Source organism: Triturus cristatus, chromosome 6, assembly GCF_964204655.1.
Source record: "Triturus cristatus chromosome 6, aTriCri1.1, whole genome shotgun sequence".
In the NCBI taxonomy this organism is placed as follows: Eukaryota; Metazoa; Chordata; class Amphibia; order Caudata; family Salamandridae; genus Triturus; species Triturus cristatus.
This window is the reverse complement of record NC_140589.1, coordinates 220211995-220236185: the sequence shown is the minus strand read 5'-3', so window position 1 is coordinate 220236185 and position 24191 is coordinate 220211995. Positions and strand designations below refer to the sequence as shown.

General features: G+C 46.3%; 1 protein-coding gene across 1 annotated transcript in view; it reads left to right on the top strand.

Annotated features, from left to right (window-relative positions):
* LOC146816676 (adhesion G protein-coupled receptor F5-like) overlaps positions 1-24191 on the top strand; it is a 956016-nt gene that overhangs the window by 450176 nt on the left and 481649 nt on the right. The window contains exon 6 of the mRNA XM_085610571.1: positions 19987-20466. Coding sequence (XP_085466697.1) covers positions 19987-20466 — 480 coding nt within the window. The remainder of the gene's footprint in view (positions 1-19986; positions 20467-24191) is intronic.

Here is a 24191-nt window from a genome sequence, read left to right as displayed (position 1 = left end):
TACATGAGGAGACAGAAGTCTGGGATGTCAGAACAACCTAATCCCAAATCGTATCTAATATCTTGTGTTTAAGGAACTGTATTATCTGGAAGGAAAGGTCTCTCAGGCAGAGGCTATCCTATACTGACTGCTAGTGCGTGTATAAGCGTCTACGTGTCTACATGAGATGCGAGGGGGCATGGGCCTACCATGGAACAGGAGCCATGAATTACTTGCACGGAGACAGTAAGGCCGGGCCCTTTGCTCTGTAGCTGGAAGGATGTTTACCTAAACTACTAGACAGGAATGCATTTCTCGAGGAGCGGAGCAGATAACTTGAAGGCTGAATACAGTCTTGGCAGGCAACAGGCCGGGCCAGGCACCGTTAGCCGCGCAGGAAGTAAGACAAAGGTCATGGATACAGATGCAGGTCCAGGCTGGAGCATTCAGAGGCAGAAGGCAGGAAAAGGCTCGATGGCAGAATTCAGGGCCTAACTTGCCAGAGCTTAAAAACGTGAAAAGTACACCATATAAAGACGGTGGCAAGGCATACTTAGGAACGGAATATTCGACCCATTCAGGGCGGATCTGAAAGAGGACATGTTTACGTTGGACACAATTGTATTTGCGTCTTCATAGCTTGAAGTGGAGGGAACATACATGTACTTGTAGCATGTACATGGAGCCGTTGGGGTCTAAGATAGGGGACACAATTGATCATAAAAATTCATATTTCCTCATTCCCTCCTTGTCCCCTACGGACCCTTCATGAGATATCGATCCTCAGGAATCCATCAATCTGTTCATGTAACATCATTTGCTCTTCTTTCTTCTTCCGGGATTTTGAATGAGAACTTGAACGTGGAATACATGATGTGGCACACAGGCCGCAAATCGCTGGCCCACATTGTAGACACAGGCAGCAACTGAATATTATTAATAGTATCAACCCACAGACGGTCAACACTTTCCATCCCCAAGCCGATATTAATCCCCAGAGCCAACCGGACCATGTCCACGTGCCTGGGTCTTGATGTATGCTTTGGGCAATCTTGTGGAGCCTTGTTATTGTTTTGTATACAGACGGTGCGTTATTAGGAATGAAAAGAAATGATATGTAGCACGTCCCACCCCAGTCTAAGGGCAGTTGCACATAGGCTGTCTGGCCACAAATAAAGTAGGTGTGTCGTGATGCTCTGAAATAGGACTTTCCTTTGTCTTTGAATACTATTATAGTATCACACTCACTGTGCCCCAAATGTACTGAGCCTTCTTTTCTGACACACAAGTTCCCTTTCACTGGCAGAACAGTAATTGAAGGTGGACCTGACATGTGTTGGGGCTTTACGTTCAACACTATAAAATCGAGGGTCGCATTTCCTTGCAGATACTCTTCATTTTCTAGATCTGTACCTTTCATTTGGGGAAGTCCCTCTTCATCTGGGAAACATGCTTTGTTCATGACTTTATTCAAGTTACCCCATACCCACTCGCCCCTACACTCCTTGTCTTGACATTCTTTGGCATCACCGTTGATGGATGTCATTAAGGCAAACCATGCTCCGCAAGAACCATTAAGGGAGAACGGAAAAGGAAAAAGAGGCAACACTCCCTTTACCTTCTGATACGGGGGAAATCGGCCACAGACCCAGCAGTCTGTAGCATTGCTAGTCTGATGTGAATGGTGCAGTATCTGAATAAAGGTATTGTTGCGTAAGGCAAGTCGATATGATAACTCATGGGATGGCAGATCACTAAATGTGTGCTTTATGGTATCATTAGTGGAGGAGTATAAGAGTGAGGCAATAGGAGGAAAAATAGCATGTAGTATTAAGCTGATACATATTATCGTGATGCACAGAAGAGATAGAAAAATCACAGTCACTATACATCTACCACGTAATATTTTACAGTATTTGCTTCTTATCTTGCTCTTTTTTTTTAATGTTATTGTCCAAGATCTTATGCAAGCCAGAATACATGTTCAACCGCTTCACCACCTAGTGGACTTAATTGATCAAACGGGTTCTGACTTTTTAGATCTAAGTTTAACTCCTGCTGGGGAGTCTCCTCTAGAAAAGGGGGCTCAAAGTCCAAGCAGTCAGTGTTCTTTTGGAAAGTACAGTTATTCCCAAAGTAACGTTTGCAATGATGTATCCATCCTTTCCGTCCCTCGACTTTAACGGCGGTCCTTGTGGTTAGCAACACCAATTTCGGCGTCTTCCACCTCGGCTTAAGAGGGCTTGATCTATCAAAGTTCCGGATCAGCGATGGAGTGTCCCTTGACCTGGGTGTTGTCAGGGAAGGCGGCAGCAACCTGCGAACAACAAGAGAGTAGTGCAGACATCAAGGAAGCCAGGTAATCCGTCAGCACGTTACTATCAACATCAGTAATCTTTTTAGGCATTGGAGTGCCCCACATATTCGGTGGTCTACCAAAGACCACTTCATAGGGAGATAAGCCTGTTCTAGAATGAGCTACCATTCGCATGTAAAAGAGGGCAACCGGTAGGGCTACCATCCAATCTACACCTTTGTCTGCGCAAATCTTTGCTAGTCTAATTTTCAATGTCTGATTATGTCTTTCTACAAGGCCTGCTGCTTCAGGATGTCGCACACAATGGAATTTCCAGGTATACCCTAACAGAAGGGACACCTGCTTCATTAGTACCAGGACATATTTGTAACCTCTACATCTGTTTATTTGGATATAATCCATTTGGAGCACTTCAAAAGGGTGGTCAGGTGGATGGAATCCACCTTGTTCCATCGGAATGCCTTTACCTGGATTGAATTGGCAACAGATCATACATGTTCTGACCTTTTGTTTCGCTGCTGCACGCAGGTGCTTGTTGAACCATATATTCTGTAAGCTATCTATCATTGCTTTCTCTCCTAAGTGTGCAGGACTATGTGCGGTATTTATAATCACTTGTACCATCGAATCAGGAAGAAACCATGTGGATTTGCCCTTATTCATCCAACCCTGATCAGTCAGTACCCCTCCTTGTTCCGCCCATTTCTTTAATTCGTCCATAGTAGCATGTGTCTGTATGTCTTGTACATCCTTGGAAGGATCCCTAACTGTCATGGCGTTGGACACTGATTGAACCTGTAACTTTGTCATGTCTAGTGGGGTCTGAGCTGTCTGTTTAGCAGTTCGGTCTGCCAGATCATTGCCTTGGGAAATGGTATCTGTGGCTCTAGTATGTGCTTTACATTTTAGGATAGCTATGGTTGTTGGTAAATGTATTGCTTCCAGTAGGGCTTGAATAAGGGGGCCATGCTGTATCTTGGCCCCATGAGAGGTCAAGAAACCTCTTTCTCGCCACAGAATCGGTGTAAATGTTTACTCTCAGGTGCTTAGCTCTTATGCACGCTTGTGTCAGGCCTATGAGCTCTGCTGCTTGTGCTGACAATATGTCTATTCTTTTAGTCTCTATTATTACAGTATCAGTAGCCACTGCATATGCTGCCACTAATTCTCCCGCCCCTGTCCTCATGCATGAGCCGTCAACTTATAGTGTTAGGTCGGGGTCTGGGAGTGCAACGTCTGTCAAGTCTTGTCTTGGTTTAGTCACGGTATGTATTACTTCAACACAGTCGTGTGGTGAAACGCTTTCTGTACTGGAGGGCAAAAGGGTAGCGGGATTCAGTATGTTGCATCGTCTGATCTCTATGTGTGGTTGAAATAACGTTAGCTCATAGCCTGTCAGTCTAGCTACAGTCAGGTGTTGTGTTTGTGTCCGGTTCAAGAGAACCTCTACTGCGTGTGGTACTTGTACTGTCAGAGGGTGGCCCAGCACTATCGAGTCACTTTGTCTTATGGCTAAGGCCGTTGCTGCAACTGATTTTAGGCACGCGGGCAAAGCCTGTGCTACTGGGTCTAATGTACTAGAAATATAAGCACAGGGCTTGTGTTTTCCTGCATGATCTTGTGTTAGGACAGATAGTGCTGTTCCATCCCGCTCTGTCACAAAAAGCATAAACGATTTGTTGTAATCAGGGTTTGCTAAAACTGGTGCTTGACATAAAGCTCTCTTTAATTCTTCAAATGCCACAGTGTGTTCTTGTGTCCAAGAGAGGACTTTAGTAGAAACTGCCTCCTGTGTCGTCAACTGTATTAGGGGCTTGGCTATGTAAGCATACTGGGGAATCCACTGCCTGCAATATGAAGTGAGGCCAATGAATGCACGTACCTCCTTTTGTGTCTTGGGCTGTGAAAAACCAGAAATCAATTGAATACGTTCCGGTGCCCACAACTAATTCCCCTGAAAGATCACAATAAAACATGAGAAAAAGGGGAAAGCACCATACCTATTTCCTCGGCTTAATTTCTAAGGGGGCTAATTTCTAAGGGGCTTAATTTCTTAAGGGGCTAGCGGGAAGCGAACCTCCTCAGGGGCCAGCAGAAAGCCAATATTCTCCTCCTTCCCCCCTTTTTGACAGGAGGAAATCTGAAACAGATTTCACTGCTGTCAAACACTATCAAACCCTGTGTCTTGTCAACACTATTAATCCCTGTGTGTAGCTACTGGGCGTAAGCAAAATTATAGGAGATACACAGCGTATTTGAAACGGCGAGAAATCCTTCAAATTAATGTACAAACCTCATTGTGTTAGCTCATAAGCTGGCCAAATGACATCTCATATGCAAATGTCCCTATTACATGAACCTGCACCAACCTGAAGTCAATATTAATGCTAGGAGGCCCTAATAGGAATGCTAAGCTTCCTAAATATTCGGAAAACCAAGTTTAAGAACACTAATTAATGTTGATAATTTCATAATTAATAATTTATCTGCTAAAGAAATCAGTCATTTTGCAATAATTTCCACCTATACAATAAACTGCATCCCTCGCCTTTCATATTCAAACGTCTCCCTTCAGAGGCTCAAACCTAATAGCCTAATTAAAAAACAAGTCAACTTTTGGGGCCACCACTTACAAGAATGAGCTTACTAAAGCAAACTTTAAAAAGGAAATCCTGGGGTGGCAGTCCTTATTTAAAACAGGCATTTCAAGAGTTAAGATGCCAGTGTACAGATCATAATTGTTCCTTAATGTCCAATCTGGAAAAATATGACTGAGGCTGCCTGTCTATAAGAGAAGGGCAGTTATGTGAAATATATTTTAGGCTTTTTCTTTTGTTTTATTCATCTCCAATACCAATTAAACATACACTGATAACGTGTTGTCTGCTATTTTAACAGCATGATAATGGTAATATCATGTCTGTGAAATTTAGTAATTGTGAACAAGTTCCAGCCAAGCGCTGTGCAAAGATTGCCGTCGTCACGACCATCTCTGTACTGTACAGGAGAACTTTGTATTAAACGCTAAACAGACTGGTCAATACAACACAAAAACAAAACATTTTTAAAATACATATGCCAAGCCATCAGTATACCAAGCACAGAAAGCATAGACAAATTACGTTAACATATATAAATGAGCAGCGACGCCCAATTTCTGTACCTACAGCTCAGAGACGAACATTCTGGCCTGCTTAATTTGTCAGGCTTATAATCAATAACTGATTTACCTGCCCTATACACCCCCATCTGACAGTGGGTCATCCCAATGATGACCAGCTGTCAGCTGAAATCACCGTGTCAAGTCTGACACACAGGATCAGCAACAATAATCAAAAATGAAGAACACACGAACCTGTCTTTTTTTTATAAAAATGAGCTATTCATCTTTGTACACATTATGTCCTAGTCGAAGATGCATCTCCCATCTTTCCTCACAGACCCGTAACCACTGGATCATTTATCCAATGCAACTGGTGGCAGCTTGTGGCCACAATTCAAAAATGTCTGAATTTGAAAATCGTTTTTATATAGGCATATAGCCCTTAAAATTCCAAGCAAGAGCAACATTTTACTTTCTGGCCAGAAGCAATATAACATTTGCTAAAAAATAAAACAAATCTTCTCCATAGACATTTCCTCGGGGCACTGGTTTTGCACAGAATAGAACAAGGGAATCCTTCTCGACTTACATTTCTCAGCTGCCCTGTCTTATCAGAGAAGCTAAAAATAGCCCCTCAGCGCGGCTTGAGCCTGGGCTGCCAGCCATCTTTTTTTTTTCTTACTCCTGGCCCCCAAGGCTCTCCGGCTGCAGGCATTACACAGATGCGATGTCAGAGAAGCTTTCTAAGCAGTGCCTTTGTTCTGCTCCTCTCACCGGCCCCCACCTACACTGGCTACAAGGTCAGAATCTGTCTCCGATTTCTGTATCACATTCTGCTCTACACAGCCCCCACCTTCTCCTCACTCTGAAGCTGTCAAAGACAAAAAGACTACTCAATTCCATAAAAACTGCAATAATTCGCCCAATTGAAAAATTATTTTTACATACAATTTGCTCTCAGGGGGTCATAATCTTACCGACTTGACCCAGCACATTGGCTCACTGGACCACCAAGAACACAAACCTGTATTCTTGAACAATTTGCAAATTTGAAATACCCACAATTCTTTTTCTCAAGCTAAACCCTTAATGGATCACTAATTATTTTTCGTTAACACTTTGTACATTAGGGGTGTCATCAAATCACAGGCGTTGCTATTACCCTAGCTACACCCCTCTCAAGTCCCTTTTAACAACGTAATCAAATGTTGGACCATGAAAACACCAGCCATGCGCTGATCTTTTGGCGGGAGGCTCAAGAACACTTGAGCTACTATATCATTATCATATGTATCGGGGTACTTGCGGTGGCACTCCAACTGGTCTTTCTACTGGGGCCACTCTTGCTAGGTCCTCTGAAAGGACGGGATAAATACCAGCAACGTCAGTATTTCTTTCTCTGTCAGCCTGCGCTCATTTTACCTGCTCCACTTCCTCCTGTAACATCTTTTCCTTGGCTTTTCCAGACTCCAGTCTACTTCTCTCTGCTTCGTGAAACACTTACTCTGTCCTCCTATGTGACTCCTTGCGCCAAAACTCAATGGCATCCTTCCGAGCTGGTCTACATTTTCTCTTTCATAAGAGTGTTTCGTTGTCTGTCTACTTGTTCTGCTTTTACTCGGATACCTTCCTCAACTAATACGTTTTCTCGGGCTTTGTCTGAATCCTCCCTACTTTTCTCTTCTTTTCTGAGCGCTTTCTCTGTGCGTCTATGCGATTCTTTACGCCATAATTCAATGGCATTTTTCTGTGACTGTCTGGCTTTCTTTTTCCATAATGCTTCTTCTACTCTCATGATGCAATCTGCATCCCATGTCCCAAGTGCGGGCCATCTCTGATTCTCTGCTAAATCCTTGGTGTAGTCCACCCACAAATCGAGATATAATACGGCATCTAGGCCATGTTTATGGTACATAAAGTACCCTGGAGTGTCCCTAGGTGGAATGGGAACGGCTTCCTCGAGTATTCCTTTTCTAGTTTTTTATCTGTCTTAATTTTGAGAATAACGGCATCTTAAACCTTGCTACTTGATTCTTACTCGGACTTGAACACAATTAATACAATAAACACAGTAATGAAGATCGAACAATCACTCATACCACGACATTTAAAACACATTAAAACATTTTAAAACGAACAACGATAATTAGAATAAAACTAGCTAACTGCATAATACTAGATGTACTGCTAAACAGTACAGATACACTGCTAAAACAGTGCAGACCAGGTCTGTGTACCCAAACCCGTCTTGACCGGCACAAACCAATGTGCACGTCTAGATGCGTCCCCAGCAACGGTACTCACCGGGAAGCACGGAACGGAACAGAAGGCCTCGGAAACTCTGGACTGGACTAGACCAGACTGGACTCGACTCGTGACGTGGATACTTCGGAACTTCGGAATCTGGTGGGCCTCTGTATACCTCGGACACAGCTCTCTCGCAGGTGGGCTCTGGGTAGGACAATCTGCGTTCCTCACCGCCTCGTCTGGATGCCTGGTCGCAGTCCGTCCCCTTCGTTGGCCTGAGGGAGTTGGCGGGAAGACCCGCGACGTGCGTGCTTGAAGTCCGTCACGGCTATGGAAGGGGGCAAAACTGGACCGTCATCTCCGGCGTGTGGGGAAAGAGATTGAACTGTTCGGGCGCCATTATGTCGTGAATAAAATATTACGCTCTCAGAATTTCAGAATATTAATAAGATCATGCATAAAGCAAGAGGCTGAGTCTGTGGTATCAGGTTCATAAAGGGCTTTATTCCAATAACTCGAGTCAAAGGGAGAATATTACCATCACCACAAAGGATCTGGAAGGGACTCAAAAGTATTCTCAATATTCTCAAAACATTATTCACAGAGTACAGTATATATACATCGGAAACGAAAAGAGCAAAAGAGAGTGAGATAAGAGCATGTGGGCGTGTAAGAGGGTGTGAAGGTGGGCATCCATGTGGGCGTCCACTTGATGATAATGGGTAATTTGTCATGTGTGGGTGGATACCTGGAGGGGGTTGCGTGATCTGCTGGAATTGTACTGGAACTTTGCCTTGCTTGTGCTCAACTCGAGCATGACGTGTAACTGACGTGTAACTGAAGGGTGAAGGGGACTTGACATTTAGCCCTACATGAGGAGACAGAAGTCTGGGATGTCAGAACAACCTAATCCCAAATCGTATCTAATATCTTGTGTTTAAGGAACTGTATTATCTGGAAGGAAAGGTCTCTCAGGCAGAGGCTATCCTATACTGACTGCTAGTGCGTGTATAAGCGTCTACGTGTCTACATGAGATGCGAGGGGGCATGGGCCTACCATGGAACAGGAGCCATGAATTACTTGCACGGAGACAGTAAGGCCGGGCCCTTTGCTCTGTAGCTGGAAGGATGTTTACCTAAACTACTAGACAGGAATGCATTTCTCGAGGAGCGGAGCAGATAACTTGAAGGCTGAATACAGTCTTGGCAGGCAACAGGCCGGGCCAGGCACCGTTAGCCGCGCAGGAAGTAAGACAAAGGTCATGGATACAGATGCAGGTCCAGGCTGGAGCATTCAGAGGCAGAAGGCAGGAAAAGGCTCGATGGCAGAATTCAGGGCCTAACTTGCCAGAGCTGAAAAACGTGAAAAGTACACCATATAAAGACGGTGGCAAGGCATACTTAGGAACGGAATATTCGACCCATTCAGGGCGGATCTGAAAGAGGACATGTTGACGTTGGACACAATTGTATTTGCGTCTTCATAGCTTGAAGTGGAGGGAACATACATGTACTTGTAGCATGTACATGGAGCCGTTGGGGTCTAAGATAGGGGACACAATTGATCATAAAAATTCATATTTCCTCAATGCGACCGGTCCAGCCCAAACCATCAAGCCAGGTGTCCCCTGAACCGGAAACAAGCATCCTGGGATATCTTTCAGGGTGACACTCCTCATCTGCCAGGCTAGCTTAAATCCAGTGGCAAAGTGAGCAGGAGACCCACATCTGGTCATTCCCCCCAACTTAGGGCAATTAAGCAAACACAATAAGATGATGGACAGAGCACTGAGACTTTTCAGAAACTCACCGCAGTCACAATTAGATCTGAGCTGAATCCATCATCGTTCTTTTGCTCACTTTGTCATCCCAGTTCAGACCTAGCCATTTGTAAATCAGTCTTGTCCCTGTTCCTCATGTGAACAGTCCAGTCCGAACTGCTAAGCCATATCTTCCCTGGACCAGAAACAAGCGTCTCGGGACTAGTTTCGAGGTAACACCTCATACCATCCAGGCTAGCTTGAATCCAGTGGCAAAGTGAGCAATGGACCCATATCGGGCGCACCCTGCCAACTTAGGGTGAACAAGCGAGCACAATAAGATGATGGACGGAGCGCTAAAACTTTTCCGACACTCACCTCCAGACACTATTAGATTTGAATTGAATCCATCTTTATTCTTTTGCTCACTTCTCCATCCCAGTTCAGACCCAGCCATATGCCAATCAGTCTTGACCCTGTTCCTCATGGGAACAATCCAGTCCAAACTGCCAAGCCAGGTCTTCCCTGCAACCGGAAACAAGCATCCTGGGACCAGGGCAACACCCCTCCTAAGTTAGGCTAGCTTGAATCCAGTGGCAAAGTGAGCAAGGGACCCACGTCTGGGCATATCCTCACAACTTAGGGTGAATAACCAAACACAACGCATTGTCATTGTCATTATTCGATCTTCCAATGGTAGATCATAAAAGATATCGTGCAATAAAAACATTAAAATTACAAGTGACATACATACAAAAAATTAAATATACTTAAAGCTTATTTCAGAGATCTCAATTATGAAGGTGCTAACATTTTTGTGCAAAAATACCCGTGTCTTCCACTAGCAGGATTTAAAGTGCATATGTCAAGTGCAGCATCATAAAAAAACTGGCAATTCATAATACAGGAGGGTATAAATATACATTATTGATAAAACATCATGCTCCTTCTTTGTGACAAAATGCACTTCAGAGAACTAGCGACTGAAAAACATGCATCGCAATCAATGAGTTGAAGTAAAAAGAATCGAGCAGCTTTACACTTCGAAAATGTGTACCTGCGCACCAGCGGTAAAAGAAACCTCCTTGTATATGGTTTTAGTGTTTCTTGGGCCGCATACCATTATGAATGTTTTAGCAAGATTGGTCTCCATATCCAGATCTCTCACAAAACTAACATAATTAAAAATTAAGCTCTTAAGGCCATTGGCCGTCCTTGCCAGACGGACCGCATCATCTGCGTATAAAAGCGTGGGCACAGCTTTTTGCCCAACAAAAGGGACGTCCACCCCAGTGGAAGCCAATGACCTGTCCAACCCATTTGTTTATAACAGGACGAGAATAGGGGCAAGGACACATCCCTGGTGCACCCCATGCTTAACTCTAAAGGATTCTGTGCATTCACCAGCATTACCAAATCTTACTACTGCTGTAAAATCATAGTGTCAGAGTCTTAAGAATGAGATCAAGCCCCCATCAATGCCCATACTCTCTAAAATAGACCACAGCTTGGATTCTCATACATAATCAAAGGCACTCGACAGGTCCATAAACGCCATATTTGTAGAGATACCCTTGGCGTATTTATATTTAGCCACAATTAGATGGAGGTTGAGGTAATGTTGGATGATCCTGAGCCCCGTTTGGAACCCATATTGGGTTTGGGAGAGGATATTGTTTTTATTTATCCAAACTAAAAGACGACCCAAAACTACTCTCCCAATAATTTTGACTGTAGAGTCTAGAAGGGATATTGGGCGGTAACACTTTATATTATGCACATTTCCTTTTTAAAAATAGGGACAATTGTCGAGGTGTACCATGACGTAGGCACACCCAAACTGCAAACAGCATTAAACACACAGGTGAGCACAGGCGTCCAGAACCCCAGATTATCCCTAAATAAATCAAGGGAGACACCGTACGGGCCCGGCGCCTTCTTGCATCGACTATCAGCAATCGCCCTAAACACGTCTTCCTCTCTAAAGTCAAGTTTAAAACAAGAGGGATCAACCATAGGTGCTTCTTCAGCAACCCTATTATTGGTGGCATACATCCCTGAAAAATGTGCCAGCCAGGCCTCTGCCATAATGTGGACTGTTACTTTATCTTGTGATGTCGGAGGAGATAAAACTGACTGCACAACCTTCCAAAAACCTTTGTAATCATTAAGCTGGCAAGCTCGAACTACAGATTCCCATTTATCCTCCTTCATGGCCAATTTCCCTTTTTTTTATGCCCGTTGATATGTCTTTCTGCAGGCTGCAATAACACACTGGTCTCTTGGGGATTACTTCAATGCTCAATGCAGAGATTCATTTGCCGTTCTGCACTCTTTCTCAAACCAGGATTTGACATGAAAACGCGGCTGGTAATAGGTCCATATAGCAGCCCTTTGATCTACGTTAAGAGGTCAATAAAGTGACTTTAAGTAAGGGCTGGATCACATATTTCTAAATTGCAGCAGTTAGTCAATGCCATACTATTGCAGGCAACCTCGGTCATGATGTGCTTCAAATTTGCTGTTCGCTAAGACACTCTGTTCCCCGCATTCTTTACAATTAAAACTTGTGGAGGCATGGGCCTGGACTTATGTCGTCTTCTCAGGGCCGCAATTTGCACTGCAATAGGGTTATGGTCACTATATATCTGTGCAAGTAGCTTGTTTCTGATAATGGCTGAAGACATACCCGAGACGTAATCTATAGTACTCCCGGCACCCCACCCTATAAAGGTTGGGATTTCAGGACCTGCAGGATTAGAGACCTTATTAACTAGATCACTCTCTGCCAGTAGAGAGGACAGAACGTGACCCCTGATATCCATGACATTATCCTCAGTATCTCGGGTGAGTGGATCAAAAATAGTTGGTGATCAAGGGGGCATGGAACCTAGTTTGGCATTAAAATCACCTGTCACCAGCAGGTTAAAGGGGAGCTCTACCCGAGCCTCCTTTTCAACTAACAGGTCGATTACAGAAAACAGACTCTGGAAATTACAGTCACCCTTGCTGCAAAAGTGGTTATTATAAAAGTTTATCTTGTATACCATATGGATACCATTCCAGCAGAGGCAAAAGACCTGAACCTCCCCCTCATCAGGAAGTGGAGGAGTAATAGAGCAACCAATGTTACTTTAAACCACGCCGTCAGCCCCCCTGTGGCTCGTCCAGCAGGCAACGCTACAGCTGGCAGCCTAAAACACATATATCGATTAAAAGCTACCTCTTTCAATTCCCAGGTTTCCTGTATAAAAATAATATCATAGTCAAGAATAAAGGATTGCCAACCTTCAATTCAGATTTTTGAAGATAGGCCAGCAACATTCCAACTAAAAAAATTGACACAAGAAGGATATTCACCACGTTCTACCACAGATATTCTTATATCAGACCCTACCTGTAGATTTGGATGATAGGCATAGGCCGCCACCTTATCCAGGTTACCATGACTTAATGGTGGGGGGGGGCAGTAGACAGGTGGGCTACAGATATCTCTCTGCTAAGCATACCTCCATTTTTCAAGGTATCAGTGTGATCACGCTCCTTATAATGCAGTAAATCATTAATAATAATAATAAGGGAGTTTTGTAAAGTGCTTGGTTACGCTCAGATGGCGTGTCCCCGCGCTAAAACAGAGGAACTCTCGCAGACTAGAACGTAAAGTCTGCACAGGTTACCGAGTGTATAAGTATGTTTTTAGCTTCCTCCTGAAGCTAGGTTCAGATGATTCCAGACGGAGGTCTAAAGGTAGGGCATTCCAGCTCTTTGCCACCAGGTAGCGGAAAGATCTACCTCCCATGCGAGCCCGCCTTATCCTCGGGACCATTAAAAGGCCGCCATGGGAGGAGCGAAGGGCGCGCGTGGGAACGTACCTGGTGATCAGGTTCTGGAGCGGTGTTGGTGCCTTCCCAGTAAGGATGCGGTGGCAGGTACAGAGGGCCTTAAACTCGACCCTACTCCTCACTGGCAACCAGTGAAGAGTCCGAAGGGCAGTTTTGGAGGCCGAACTTTTGGGAAATTTTAGAATGAGGCGAGCTGCCGCATTCTGCAACACCTGAAGGCGATTTATTGCCTTATTGGTTGCTCCCAGGTACAGCAAGTTGCCATAGTCCAGGCGTGATGTGACGAGGGCGTGCACCAGCGTTCTACGGGCTGACGTAGGAAGGAGATCCAAGACCTTCCGTAGACTTTTCAGGACGCTGAAGCAGACACCCGCCACACGTCCTATCTGAGATCCAAAGGACAGGTCGGCATAAAGCCAAACTCCAAGGTTCCGAACTTCTTGACAGGGTATTGGAACCTCACCTAAGCATGGAGGCCACCACGCCGACGATCAGACAGATGGGTTCACCCCCACTATGAGCACCTCGGTCTTGCTGCCATTTAGTTTAAGGCAGTTGGTGGACATCCAGGCTGCAAGGTCTTGCATGCAGGCTCTGAAACTGTCCACCTCAAGACCGGGCGCTCGCGAGAGGGAGATAACCAGCTGTGTGTCGTCGGCGTAGGACACTATGTGCAGACCATGGCCCTCAACAATGGGGGCCACTGGGGAGACATATAGATTAAATAGGGTGGGGCTCAGTGACGATCCCTGGGGTACGCCCTGGCCCAATCCAATATCTCTGGAATAACATTCGCCCTGGCGGACCATTGTCCTCCAACCCTGACAACACTGTAAATCTATTTCTCAAGGGTACTGTTGGGTATCATAAAGGTCTAAAGGGGTCTCTCTTTGGTGCCATTGCCCCTTCCGAACTAAGTGTAGAAGTCACCAGATGCCTGTAAAAGAAACCAAGTGGCATGATCTTGACGGAACTAGATTTAACCATGCCAGCCCAAGCTAGGCCCAATATTTCATTTACAACATGGGGCTTACGGAAGTTAATCACTATATCATCACCATTGTACAGTTTGTCCACTCCTCTAATCCCCTCCACACGTCTTGCCAGCAAGATCTCTTTAGAGAAGTCCCAATAGGTACACACATTAGTGTTCAGCCAGTGTATGAATTTGTTCATGAGCCGCTTCTGGTTTCCTCATCATCAACTGTAGGGGTGAGCCAGTTAGTTAAAATAATTACAAAAGGAGAGGATGCAGGTGGGAGGTAAATCACAGGAAGAGCGGCCAGACTGGGGTGTCGTCTTTCTACCTGCTTAATGATCTGCTTAGCTGTTGAGTATTGCTCTTCATGAAGCCGTGAAGCTCCATTTAATTCTAGTCCATTATCAGGAAAAGGGACTTTGTTGATAGCTGCTTTCCTGCCCTCCTTATCATGGACCTGAGTTGATGGAATCACCGTAAGGTACTGGGTTTCTGGGGCCCTGACAGCAGATGACTTCGCCTGTGTAGCCTCGATGTGATCAAGGCAATCAAAAATAGGACTCAATCTGATGTCCAACAAGTCACCTATATGAATTCTCAATTGCTCCCAAGATTCTTCTGGGATGGCAGATGGTGATGCTAGAACATCCTCCTTACAAGGACTTTTGCGAGGTGCAGGTTTCCCTTAGTTGCTGGAAGTTTGTCTCTTACAGGTTTCAGAGATTTGATTTTGGCCCATTTTTTAGGTCTGAGTCTTTGTCCGGGCCCCGCATACAAGTAGGATTTAATTCAACTACTTGGCCTTTTGCAGGAGCATGTGATTTATTACTTATGCCTGCTAACGTGTCGTTATTAATTAAGCCTTCAGCGACATAAGACGCAACAACAATTGGAGCAACTAGTGGGCTTGACACAGGAATACAAGATGACCTTGACGAAGTTGAGTGAGTAGTTGGTGGTGGAACGGCAGGGACCTCAGTAGTGTACCTCCTTTTATCCATCAACAAACAGTCAGCTATGACATGTATATGATTCAGCAGACGTTAAAAGACCCACACAGAGGCCACAAACTGTGAAAACAAATAGATCAGATAAAGCAGTACCTCTGTGTATAGCTCCTCTTCCCAGCTGTCCCAATGCAAGGCTTCGTAGGGATTGCCCAGCCAAAACCAGGCTATGACAGTGCTAAGAAGGGCCCATTTTGGCCCGGTAATTGAGCCCGGGCATGCCCCTCACTGCGGGATGCTTCCCATTATTTTATGGTGCTTCGGCACCCACTGGTTGAGTCATAGCCCCTCCTCAGGGCTGGCAAGGCAGAAAAAAGCTGGTGTGGCAAGCAAAGGAGGCTCCTGTGCTGTGGGATGCCTCCCATTATTTTTGGGCACTCTGGCACCCACTGGTTGTGTCGCGGTCCCTCCCCAGGGCCGGTAAGCCAGAAAAAGCTGGTGCGACAGGCAAAGGAGGCACCCGTGCTGCACAATGCCTCCTGTTATTTTATGGTGCTCCGGCGCCCGCTGGATGCATTGCGGCCCCTCCCCAGGGCGGTCAAGGCAGATAAAAGCTGGTGCAGCAGGCAAAGAAGGCTCCTGCACTGCGGGGCGCCTTTGTTATTTTATGGCACTCTGGCGCCCATTGGTTGCTTTGCTGCCCCTCCCCGGGGCCGGCAAAGCAGAAAAATGCTGATGCGGCAGGCAAAGGAGGCTCGAGTCCCGACACATTCGCTGCCAGAGTTAAAGAGATTTTGTGGCTTCCTGTTAGAACTGGGGTCTCTAGTTGGCCCGGGTATGCACCCTAGTCCAAGTAGCGACCACCGCTTCACACAGGGTAGCTTGGCGCAGAGCAGGAAGGCATAACTTAAGAGGCAATGTATAAAGTATTTATGCAACACACACCGACAGTGACACAGTAAAAGCACTCACAAAAGGACACCACACCGGTTTTTATATACAAATAAAAGAATCTTTATCTAAAATTGTGCGAGAGCCAAAAATATGGCGAGAATATTCCACGTCCAGTAATAAGGTTTTCAATAAGTAATGTCTCTGATGAGATTGCCACCAACACTTGGTAGTAGTTGTCTCTTATGTGGGAAGTACCGGGGCAAACAAAAACAGTTCCCAAATGCAGTAGATTAAACACTGTTCCCAGGAGTTATGAGTACGAGGCACTTTGCATTCAGGGTAGAACAGCTCCTTAAGTGGCGTAGTTTAAGGATGATCACAGTCTGTATCAACCTGTGTCACGAATGTGGCGGTTATACTGTGATTGGTGCTCCCTTTATGGGCCCTAAACTTCTCCTAGTGTCAAATATACGCTCCATTCGGAAACCACAAAGGAACTATACCCTTGTGCTCACTTTGCTGCAGAATTGGCAATGCGCTTTAAAGGCCAAGCTTAGACCTTAAGAATCACATTGCGGAGGGGCAAATGCGGATATTGAGTTTTAAATTGCCCCCACCGAATGTAACAGGCCCCTCTGGGTGGGCCCCGTTATCCAGATGCAGCCCCGGGCAATTCGATGAATGATCACACAGTCCCTGGCCTGCAGCCCGCTTTTAGCAGAAATGCCCCCCAGAGCGAAGCAGTTCACGGGAACAGGCCCGGCCTTAACGTGGAGGTTTACGGTCGCCCGGCCAGTCCGCAATGAGTTACAGATAGCCCCCACCGTACCTGGAAAGGTGGGTGAAGGCACTGGTGCAGGGCTCCTTAGTTCTCCAGGACACTCAGTCCTCGATGCGCTGCACAGGGGAGGCACAGGACAGTCCTTCCGGCCCCAAGCATGGTCTCCTCGGCTAGATGCTGGCGTCAGTGGGGGCGCGCCTCAGAGGAGTCTGGGTTGCTAGTCGACACCTGGCTTCCACACAGCTTCCCCGCTGGCGATATATTAACCCCTTGCGGACTCGGGCTGGCAGCGGTAATTTTGGGAGTTTTAAACAGTGTTTCGGTTGCGCTCCTACTCGGGCCCGCAGCGGTGACGTGGGTTTGTAATTTGCTGGAGACTTCTGCTTTGACCCGCGGCGGTCATCTCGGGGCAGGTTTCACAAGGTGTGCCCTGCGCCAATGCGGTAACGCCACATAGATGATCACAGCTCCTCGCGGTACACGCACACTGCAGCGGCGATGCAACTGGAAAGTGAGGCACTCTTCCACATGGCGTTCCTCGCGACCGATGTTAGCTGTGCCCAGTCACATGTGCCTAGCGCTCAGAGGCAGTTTAAAAGCGCAGAGGCAGTTTGAAAAAAAAACCTTATTGTCCCTGTGATCCCCCAATAGTCAGGGGGCCAGTCAGTGTGCTCTGGAGACACTCTGGAGATGTTGCTTCATTCTCCTCTTGGCAGGGTCAGATCAGCAGGCAGTAGGGCAGCTCAACAACAACAGGGCAGCAGTTCCTAGGAACAGTCAGCTCCAGCAGAGTGGCAATCCTCCTAGCGCAGCAGTCTGTACTCCAGAAGAGTTTTGTCTTGATCCAGCAGTGTAACAAGGATGTGTGGCCAGGACCCTCCCTTTTATACACTGCAGTCTAGTTACTAGAGGGGGGCAGAGGTTTCTGGAAGGGTCTAGGGGGTAGGAGTTTCTGGAAGGGTCTAGGGGGCTCTGGGATGTTCCTTGCCTTCCCTGACCTGGCAGTCTAAAGTGACGAAAGGCAGGGTCAAGGCTACGATGGGCAGCCAGTCACAGCCCAGTCAAGTGGAGAAGGTGTGAATCACCACTCCCTCCTCACAGCCCAGACAGCTATCAGTGTGTAGATGGGAGGGGGGGAGTCTGCAGTGCCCAGACTAAGTGTAGGCAGGAAAATGTCCACTTTCTAAAAGTGAGATTTCTAAAGTAGTAGTGCCCAAACCCCATATACCATTAGAAAGGGTCCCCCCCCCCGATTCCAACAAGACCAAACATGACATACTTATTAGGTCCCAGTCAGCAATTATCCCAGAAGGTGGTCCCCAATGTTAACCTATGGAGGGTTAGGCCTCACTGTGGTAGCAGGGGCCTGTGGCAGGTATGCCAGTGTCACAATGTTGTAGGGGAGAGCACCTGCACCTCAGCACTGTTTAGTCCTAAGTCTAACAAAATGTGAGGTAAAAATGGGAGGCAAAAGGGCAAAAATGTAGTGGGAGACCACCCTAAGGCTGACAGGTCCAACACTTTCATTTGTAGTTTCCACCAAAGCTGAACACACAAAATAATCTAGACTAGTATTTTTATAGGCTTTTTATTAGAAGCCAGACTAGAACAGAATGTATGCACCATTATGGTAACAGGTATCAGGAGATTGCTGGCAGAAATTAGAGCACTGGAATGTTGACAGCTCCATTCAAGACTGTTGGGTAGAAGCAGGGTATACATGTTAGTTTAAGCCTGCAGTAAGTCACAGTATCTTAGTCTCTCTCTTTCTTCCATGCCTACACTCAATATAGGTGGATTGTGCGGGGGAATAAGAGAGACAAAGACTGTGGATGAGGGCACACAGAAAGCTTCCCCCTCTCTCTCCTCCCATAGCTCACTAGGTCACTAAAGCATCACAAGTAGGGAGCAGGAATTCCCCTTAGCTCCTGTGTCGCTCTCTGCTCTACCACATGAAGAAAATTTGCTTGTATGAGCTGAGGGAGTATAGAGCTGACTTCTTCCTCCTCTCACAGTTACTGCTGTACATGTGTAATCCTTGTAGTAACTGCTGTTGCTAAGTACAGGGCAGCAACTATCAGCTACACATAAAAGGAGCTGTATAAAGCATGTAATCTTTGAAACCATTAAGGGGTTTTACCCATTTTGTGTTATGAAAGACTGCTTTTCTTTAATTAATACATTCCACCCTCATGAGGTGGAATGTTCTAATAGCCTTATAGCCCACCGTAGCAAGCTATTCTGGACCACAGAAACTGTAATGTTAAGAGCTCCATTGAAGACAATGGAGTGGCTCAGATCCAATAATGGTTATTATAGACCTTCTGAATCAGCATCCAATATTTGACTTGCAGTTCCTCCTTTTTTAATTTAGAACACTCTAAAGTCAGTAGGTTGTTAAAGGCCCTCTCCCTCATTATAGTCCTTCTTTGTTATATGCCCGTGTCTGTGGCTCAGATTGATAAATTGGGTTCAAGGCCTTTAACAACCAGTACATCTGAGGCAGAGGGGGTAAATGGGAATTGCAGGCCTTGTGCTGCTTCATTTCACTGTTTGACATTCTATTTCACTTTGTTTCATTTAGAATATTCTATCCTTTTTCTATATCATGTTATGATAACAAATGTATCCCTCTGCCTTGCGCTACACCACAACTGCCTAGTTAGAGGCCCTTGCCAGCAGCTCGGACAAAAACTTGAGTCTTTAATGGCCAGCACGGTGTTCAGCAGCAGTCTGTAAAGCTATAGAAAGAAATGGTGAAGGCATTTCTACTCTCAGACGTAGGTCAATCCAAGCTAATTTCTTTGTGCTGCTTCAGGAGTACCAAGCTTATCCGAGTTGTGCCCTCTGCATAAGGCAAATTGGTTCCACTTTAAAAAGTGTACTTGAATCATAAATGAAACAGAGTTAAAACAATACACATAATCACACGTGTGCTCACACAAGTTCCACTTGTGTGAGGAATAGATCAAATGTCGTTGAGTGTGTCTTCAAACAATTGAATGTAGTGCTTATATTTTAATGTTAAGTATGACATACTGGAAATATAGTTGAGCAGAACATAGTAGTTTGGATTATCTAAAATGTATCAGATGTCCTAGGCACATCTTGCATAACTCCTTTTTCATTTTCTACAGAGTGCTCCCTAAATGCGACTACAGTTCAGTGTTCATGCGAAGAAGGATACAACTGGCCATCAGACACTTGTGTCACAAGGCCCAACTGTTTCAGCTCACCAGTGGGCTGTGACTGCGTCAACTCATTTCCTCCAGAGGGGGCGTATTGTCAACCAATACCTGCTACAACTCCGATGACAACAATGAAAAGTACTACTTCAGTTACAACAGTAAGATCTACAATGCCAGTAACAACAGTGAACACTACACCAGTACTAACAGTGACCACTAAAACACCAGTAACAACAGTGACTACTGCACCAGTAACAACAGTGACCACTACAACACAAGTAACAAGCTTGACCACTACAACAGCAATAACAACAGTGACCACTACACCAGTAAGAGCAGTGACAACTATAACACCAGTAACAACTGTAGCAACTACAAAACCGACAACAGTAACAACTACAACACCATCTGTACCTTTACCTGGTAAAGGTATGTAAATTTTTTTTTAACATTTTCTAATTATACTGTGAGGGTTTAACAAAGAACTATTTTTTGGTTGCAAAAAACAAAGTTTGCATTGAAGTCCTCTTCTATTATTTGTGTGTGACAAAGCTAATGCAACTCACAAGTTTTTGCCATCATCCTATTGTTTTGCTTGTCACCTTAAAAGCAAGCATGCCTATAGGTCCACAGCCTTCCTGCAGCATTCCACTTTGAAGTTGTTGTGCTCAACGTCATGTAATGCACACCTGCCAGATGAGCAGGAAAACCCACAGATGCGTAAGTCTAAAATATACGGCAAAGGACAAATCCTGAGGCAACATCTGGTTACTTTTGAGTGCCTGTTATCGACTGAAAATGATGGCTATTTCAAGGTATTGTCGAAAATGTAAGACAGTTAAATATATTATACATATATTTCAGTGTCCTCGTACTATTACAGGGTGCTTTTCATGTTATTATGTGCTTGTTAATCAATAGGGGAACTATTTAAATGACACACACTCTTCAAATGTTCACTACAAAAATCATACCCCTAGACTGTATATATTTGGGCTAGCATTGTCTGATAACCATTACTAGTCACAGCCTCAATCTGAGAGAAACTTGGTTTCCTGTTCTATCTGACCAATAGTTTGAAAATGGATGGCAAAGGGTTTCCGTTCATGCCCGCTGCACTGCAGTTGTTATTCCGATAATTACAACATGGTCTCTAGTCTGGCTAGGCCTGAGCAGAGCTCACGGAGTTTCACTCTGCGGAATTCCACGGAGTTACAGAAAAACTCAGTGGCATTTTCCCGCATTGCTTGGGCTGTTGGAGTAAGGCTTCTTAACCGTGTCAAGCAGAAGTAAACAGGCTCTACTGTGATGTGGCCAGTTCTGACAAGTATAAACATGATGTAAATATGTGCAGAAAGCATAATTAGAATTTTTTGCTTAGCTGTGCATGTGTCTCTTCACTTCAGCTGGACTTGTGGGAGTGGTTGAGGGATGTCTCTAACTCTCTACACAAACACATAATGACAAGGAGGCCGGGCAGGCTGGCGCTAATTGGCTCAACCTCCTGCTTTCGCTGCACACTGAACCCCTTTCCCTAGGTGCTTCGAATCCCTCCCGCCCGGGGTGCCGTCAGTCCTCTAACCTTGACCTTTCCCAAGAACTCTCCCTGTACAGGAGTACCCCTTTTTCATGTATTACCCACACTCAACACCCCTACCTGTGGGGCGACTCACCTCGCAAGTACCGGCATAGTGGCATCTCAAGGTCTAGGCCAGAGATCACCAGAGAGATGAAGTCCCAGGGCTTCGTAGCACAGCACGGCCTGGAGGAAGGGACACTACCTCGGGCCCTGGAGCAGTGCTGCGAAGTGCCGGGGAGTCCTCCACTGGTCTCCAGCATGTGACCATAAGAGCTCAACCATGCATGGAAGTTCTGGAACCATAGCACCATCATGGCAAAAGCCCCCCCCCCATAAGCATGAATGCCCAAAAATAAATACACACCACACAAGTTTATACTTGGGAAAAACTGCTGCAGGTTTATTACATACAACGTTATGTAATCTGGTGGGTTAGCTTACGGCCAATCCAAGGGCAGGCAGCATTGTCGCCACCTGCCTGCCTGATGAGCCTAGCAGCACCGTGGCGAACCACCTTTGTACTGCACCTTCTGGTGATCCCCTTCCCAGATCACCTGACCCTTGGTCCCTTATACTCACGCCCCTTTCAGGGCGGAGCGTAGCTAGGCAAGCCCCCGGATGCTCAGGCCCACAATCGCCCGAAGGACTAACGGGGCGCCGACACAGATTCCATGAACCTACCATGAGGCTCCTGGGGTTCGACTCTGGCACCCCTATGTGCCGCGCAGAGGTACCCTTCAGTACCCATTTGCTTCCAGATCGCCCTGTAACTCCACCACAGCCCCACCAACCGCTCTTATCTTACCTGCAACCCTTTTGTGCTAGCGCCTCTTGCAAGTCTAACAAGACCAAGTCCATCCCTACCGGTGTGAGGTGTACCCAGTCTGCCTCAAAGTATCCCTTGACCCTCTCTTGAATCATTTCATGCCTAATGAATTCCAGGCCCCTCTGCTGAGTGAACTTGCGCATTGAGCTGTTCACGCGTCTCCTGGACCGTTCCACAGCCTCACCAGACTTCGCTCCTGCCGAACTCTCTGTGGCACAATCTCTGACCACCAGAGCTCGCACTGACCCAGGCGCTTGCTAAGTTCCCCCAAGTCAGTTTTCATGGCATGCAGGAGCTGAGTCCTCCCAGAGGTAGTGAGGTCATTGCCCCCCAGATGGATCACCAAAAAATTGGGCGGGGCACCCAGCACAGCTAGCGACTGCTCCAGTCTGTTCATGAGGCTGCTCCATCTCATTCCTGGGAAACCCAACCACTCAAACTTTGTCTGCGAGAATACACGCATCCAGTTCCTGATCGATGCCCAACGGGCCAACCGGGAGATGGCTGAGTGCCCAATGACCCATACTCGTGACCCTGATAAAACAAGGGACACGGTTCAACTCAGTATTTTTATTATTCAAAGACATTATGCCATTGCACAACAAAACACATCAAACCATGTGGCACACAACACTGCAACCCACAACACTATTTTCCACTACCAAGACGCCTTCAAGGGCAGATATAGCGTTTGTACCACTGGGACTCCCAGCGTCCCACTTTCTTCACACGTTCAGGTTCCATGCCTGATTTAAATGCAGTGGTGGCTGCCCCAATCCTGAAAGAGTGGCTGGAATATTTTTTATCCGTCTGGAGGAGGCTGGCCCTGGACAAGCAAGCACCCATTAACCGCTCCACCTGGTATTTGGTAAGAGGCACCAGGTCGGCATGGATCAATAAATAACCCGGTGCCACTGGGCGAAGTGATAAGTACTCCCTGACTGTGGAAACCGGGCAGTATCTGGGGTCTCCCAACGGCATTAACTCCACCTCAACCCAATATCCAATATGCCCAACGCGTCCCCTGACCTGTCTGTTTTGGACCAAGCCACTAACTCACTAATGCGGAAAAGCCTCACAGGGCGAGTGGGTAACTCCTCCTAGAACGTCTAACATGGCCTGCAGAATGGGAAAATCGATCGGGGACCTGCTGTCTGGAACCCTGGGCTCCTCTCTGGCCCACCCTTTCAGGGCCGCCCTAATGACAAAGGACTTAGCTGGGTCCTGGCCTCCCCTGAACTTAGCATCATGGCTGACTGCTGCCAAATGTCCACAAACCCAGGAGTGGCTCTTCTCCTGTTTTTTGGCCCATACCACAAACACCTGTACTTTGCCTTCCATGGGTTGCACGGACAGGCCCAAGGCATCCGCCACTTTGTTGAAGGTGGCCAGCTGGGCCAGGTAGCGTTTCCTAGTACCTGGGGCCAAGGACCGTTCTCCCAGGGCTCTCAACTGTTGTTCCACTCCAAGATTCTCAAGAGGGTTTCCGAGAAGGGGGTTATCTCCGCTCTCGCCTGCGGCCAGGCCTCCCGGAAATGAAGCCACTGAAAACGAGAGAGAGCGTCAGCTGCCACGTTCTTGACCCACTCGATATGTCTAGCCCTACACTCCAAGAAGCAGCGCAGGCTCCCTCTGGCTAGTTCCCTGAGCAAGCAGAGCACCAGCGGGCACTTGGCTGTCTGCCCATTGATGGCCTACACCACAGCCATGTGGTCTGACCAGAATAGAACCTTTCTGTCTGACAGGATC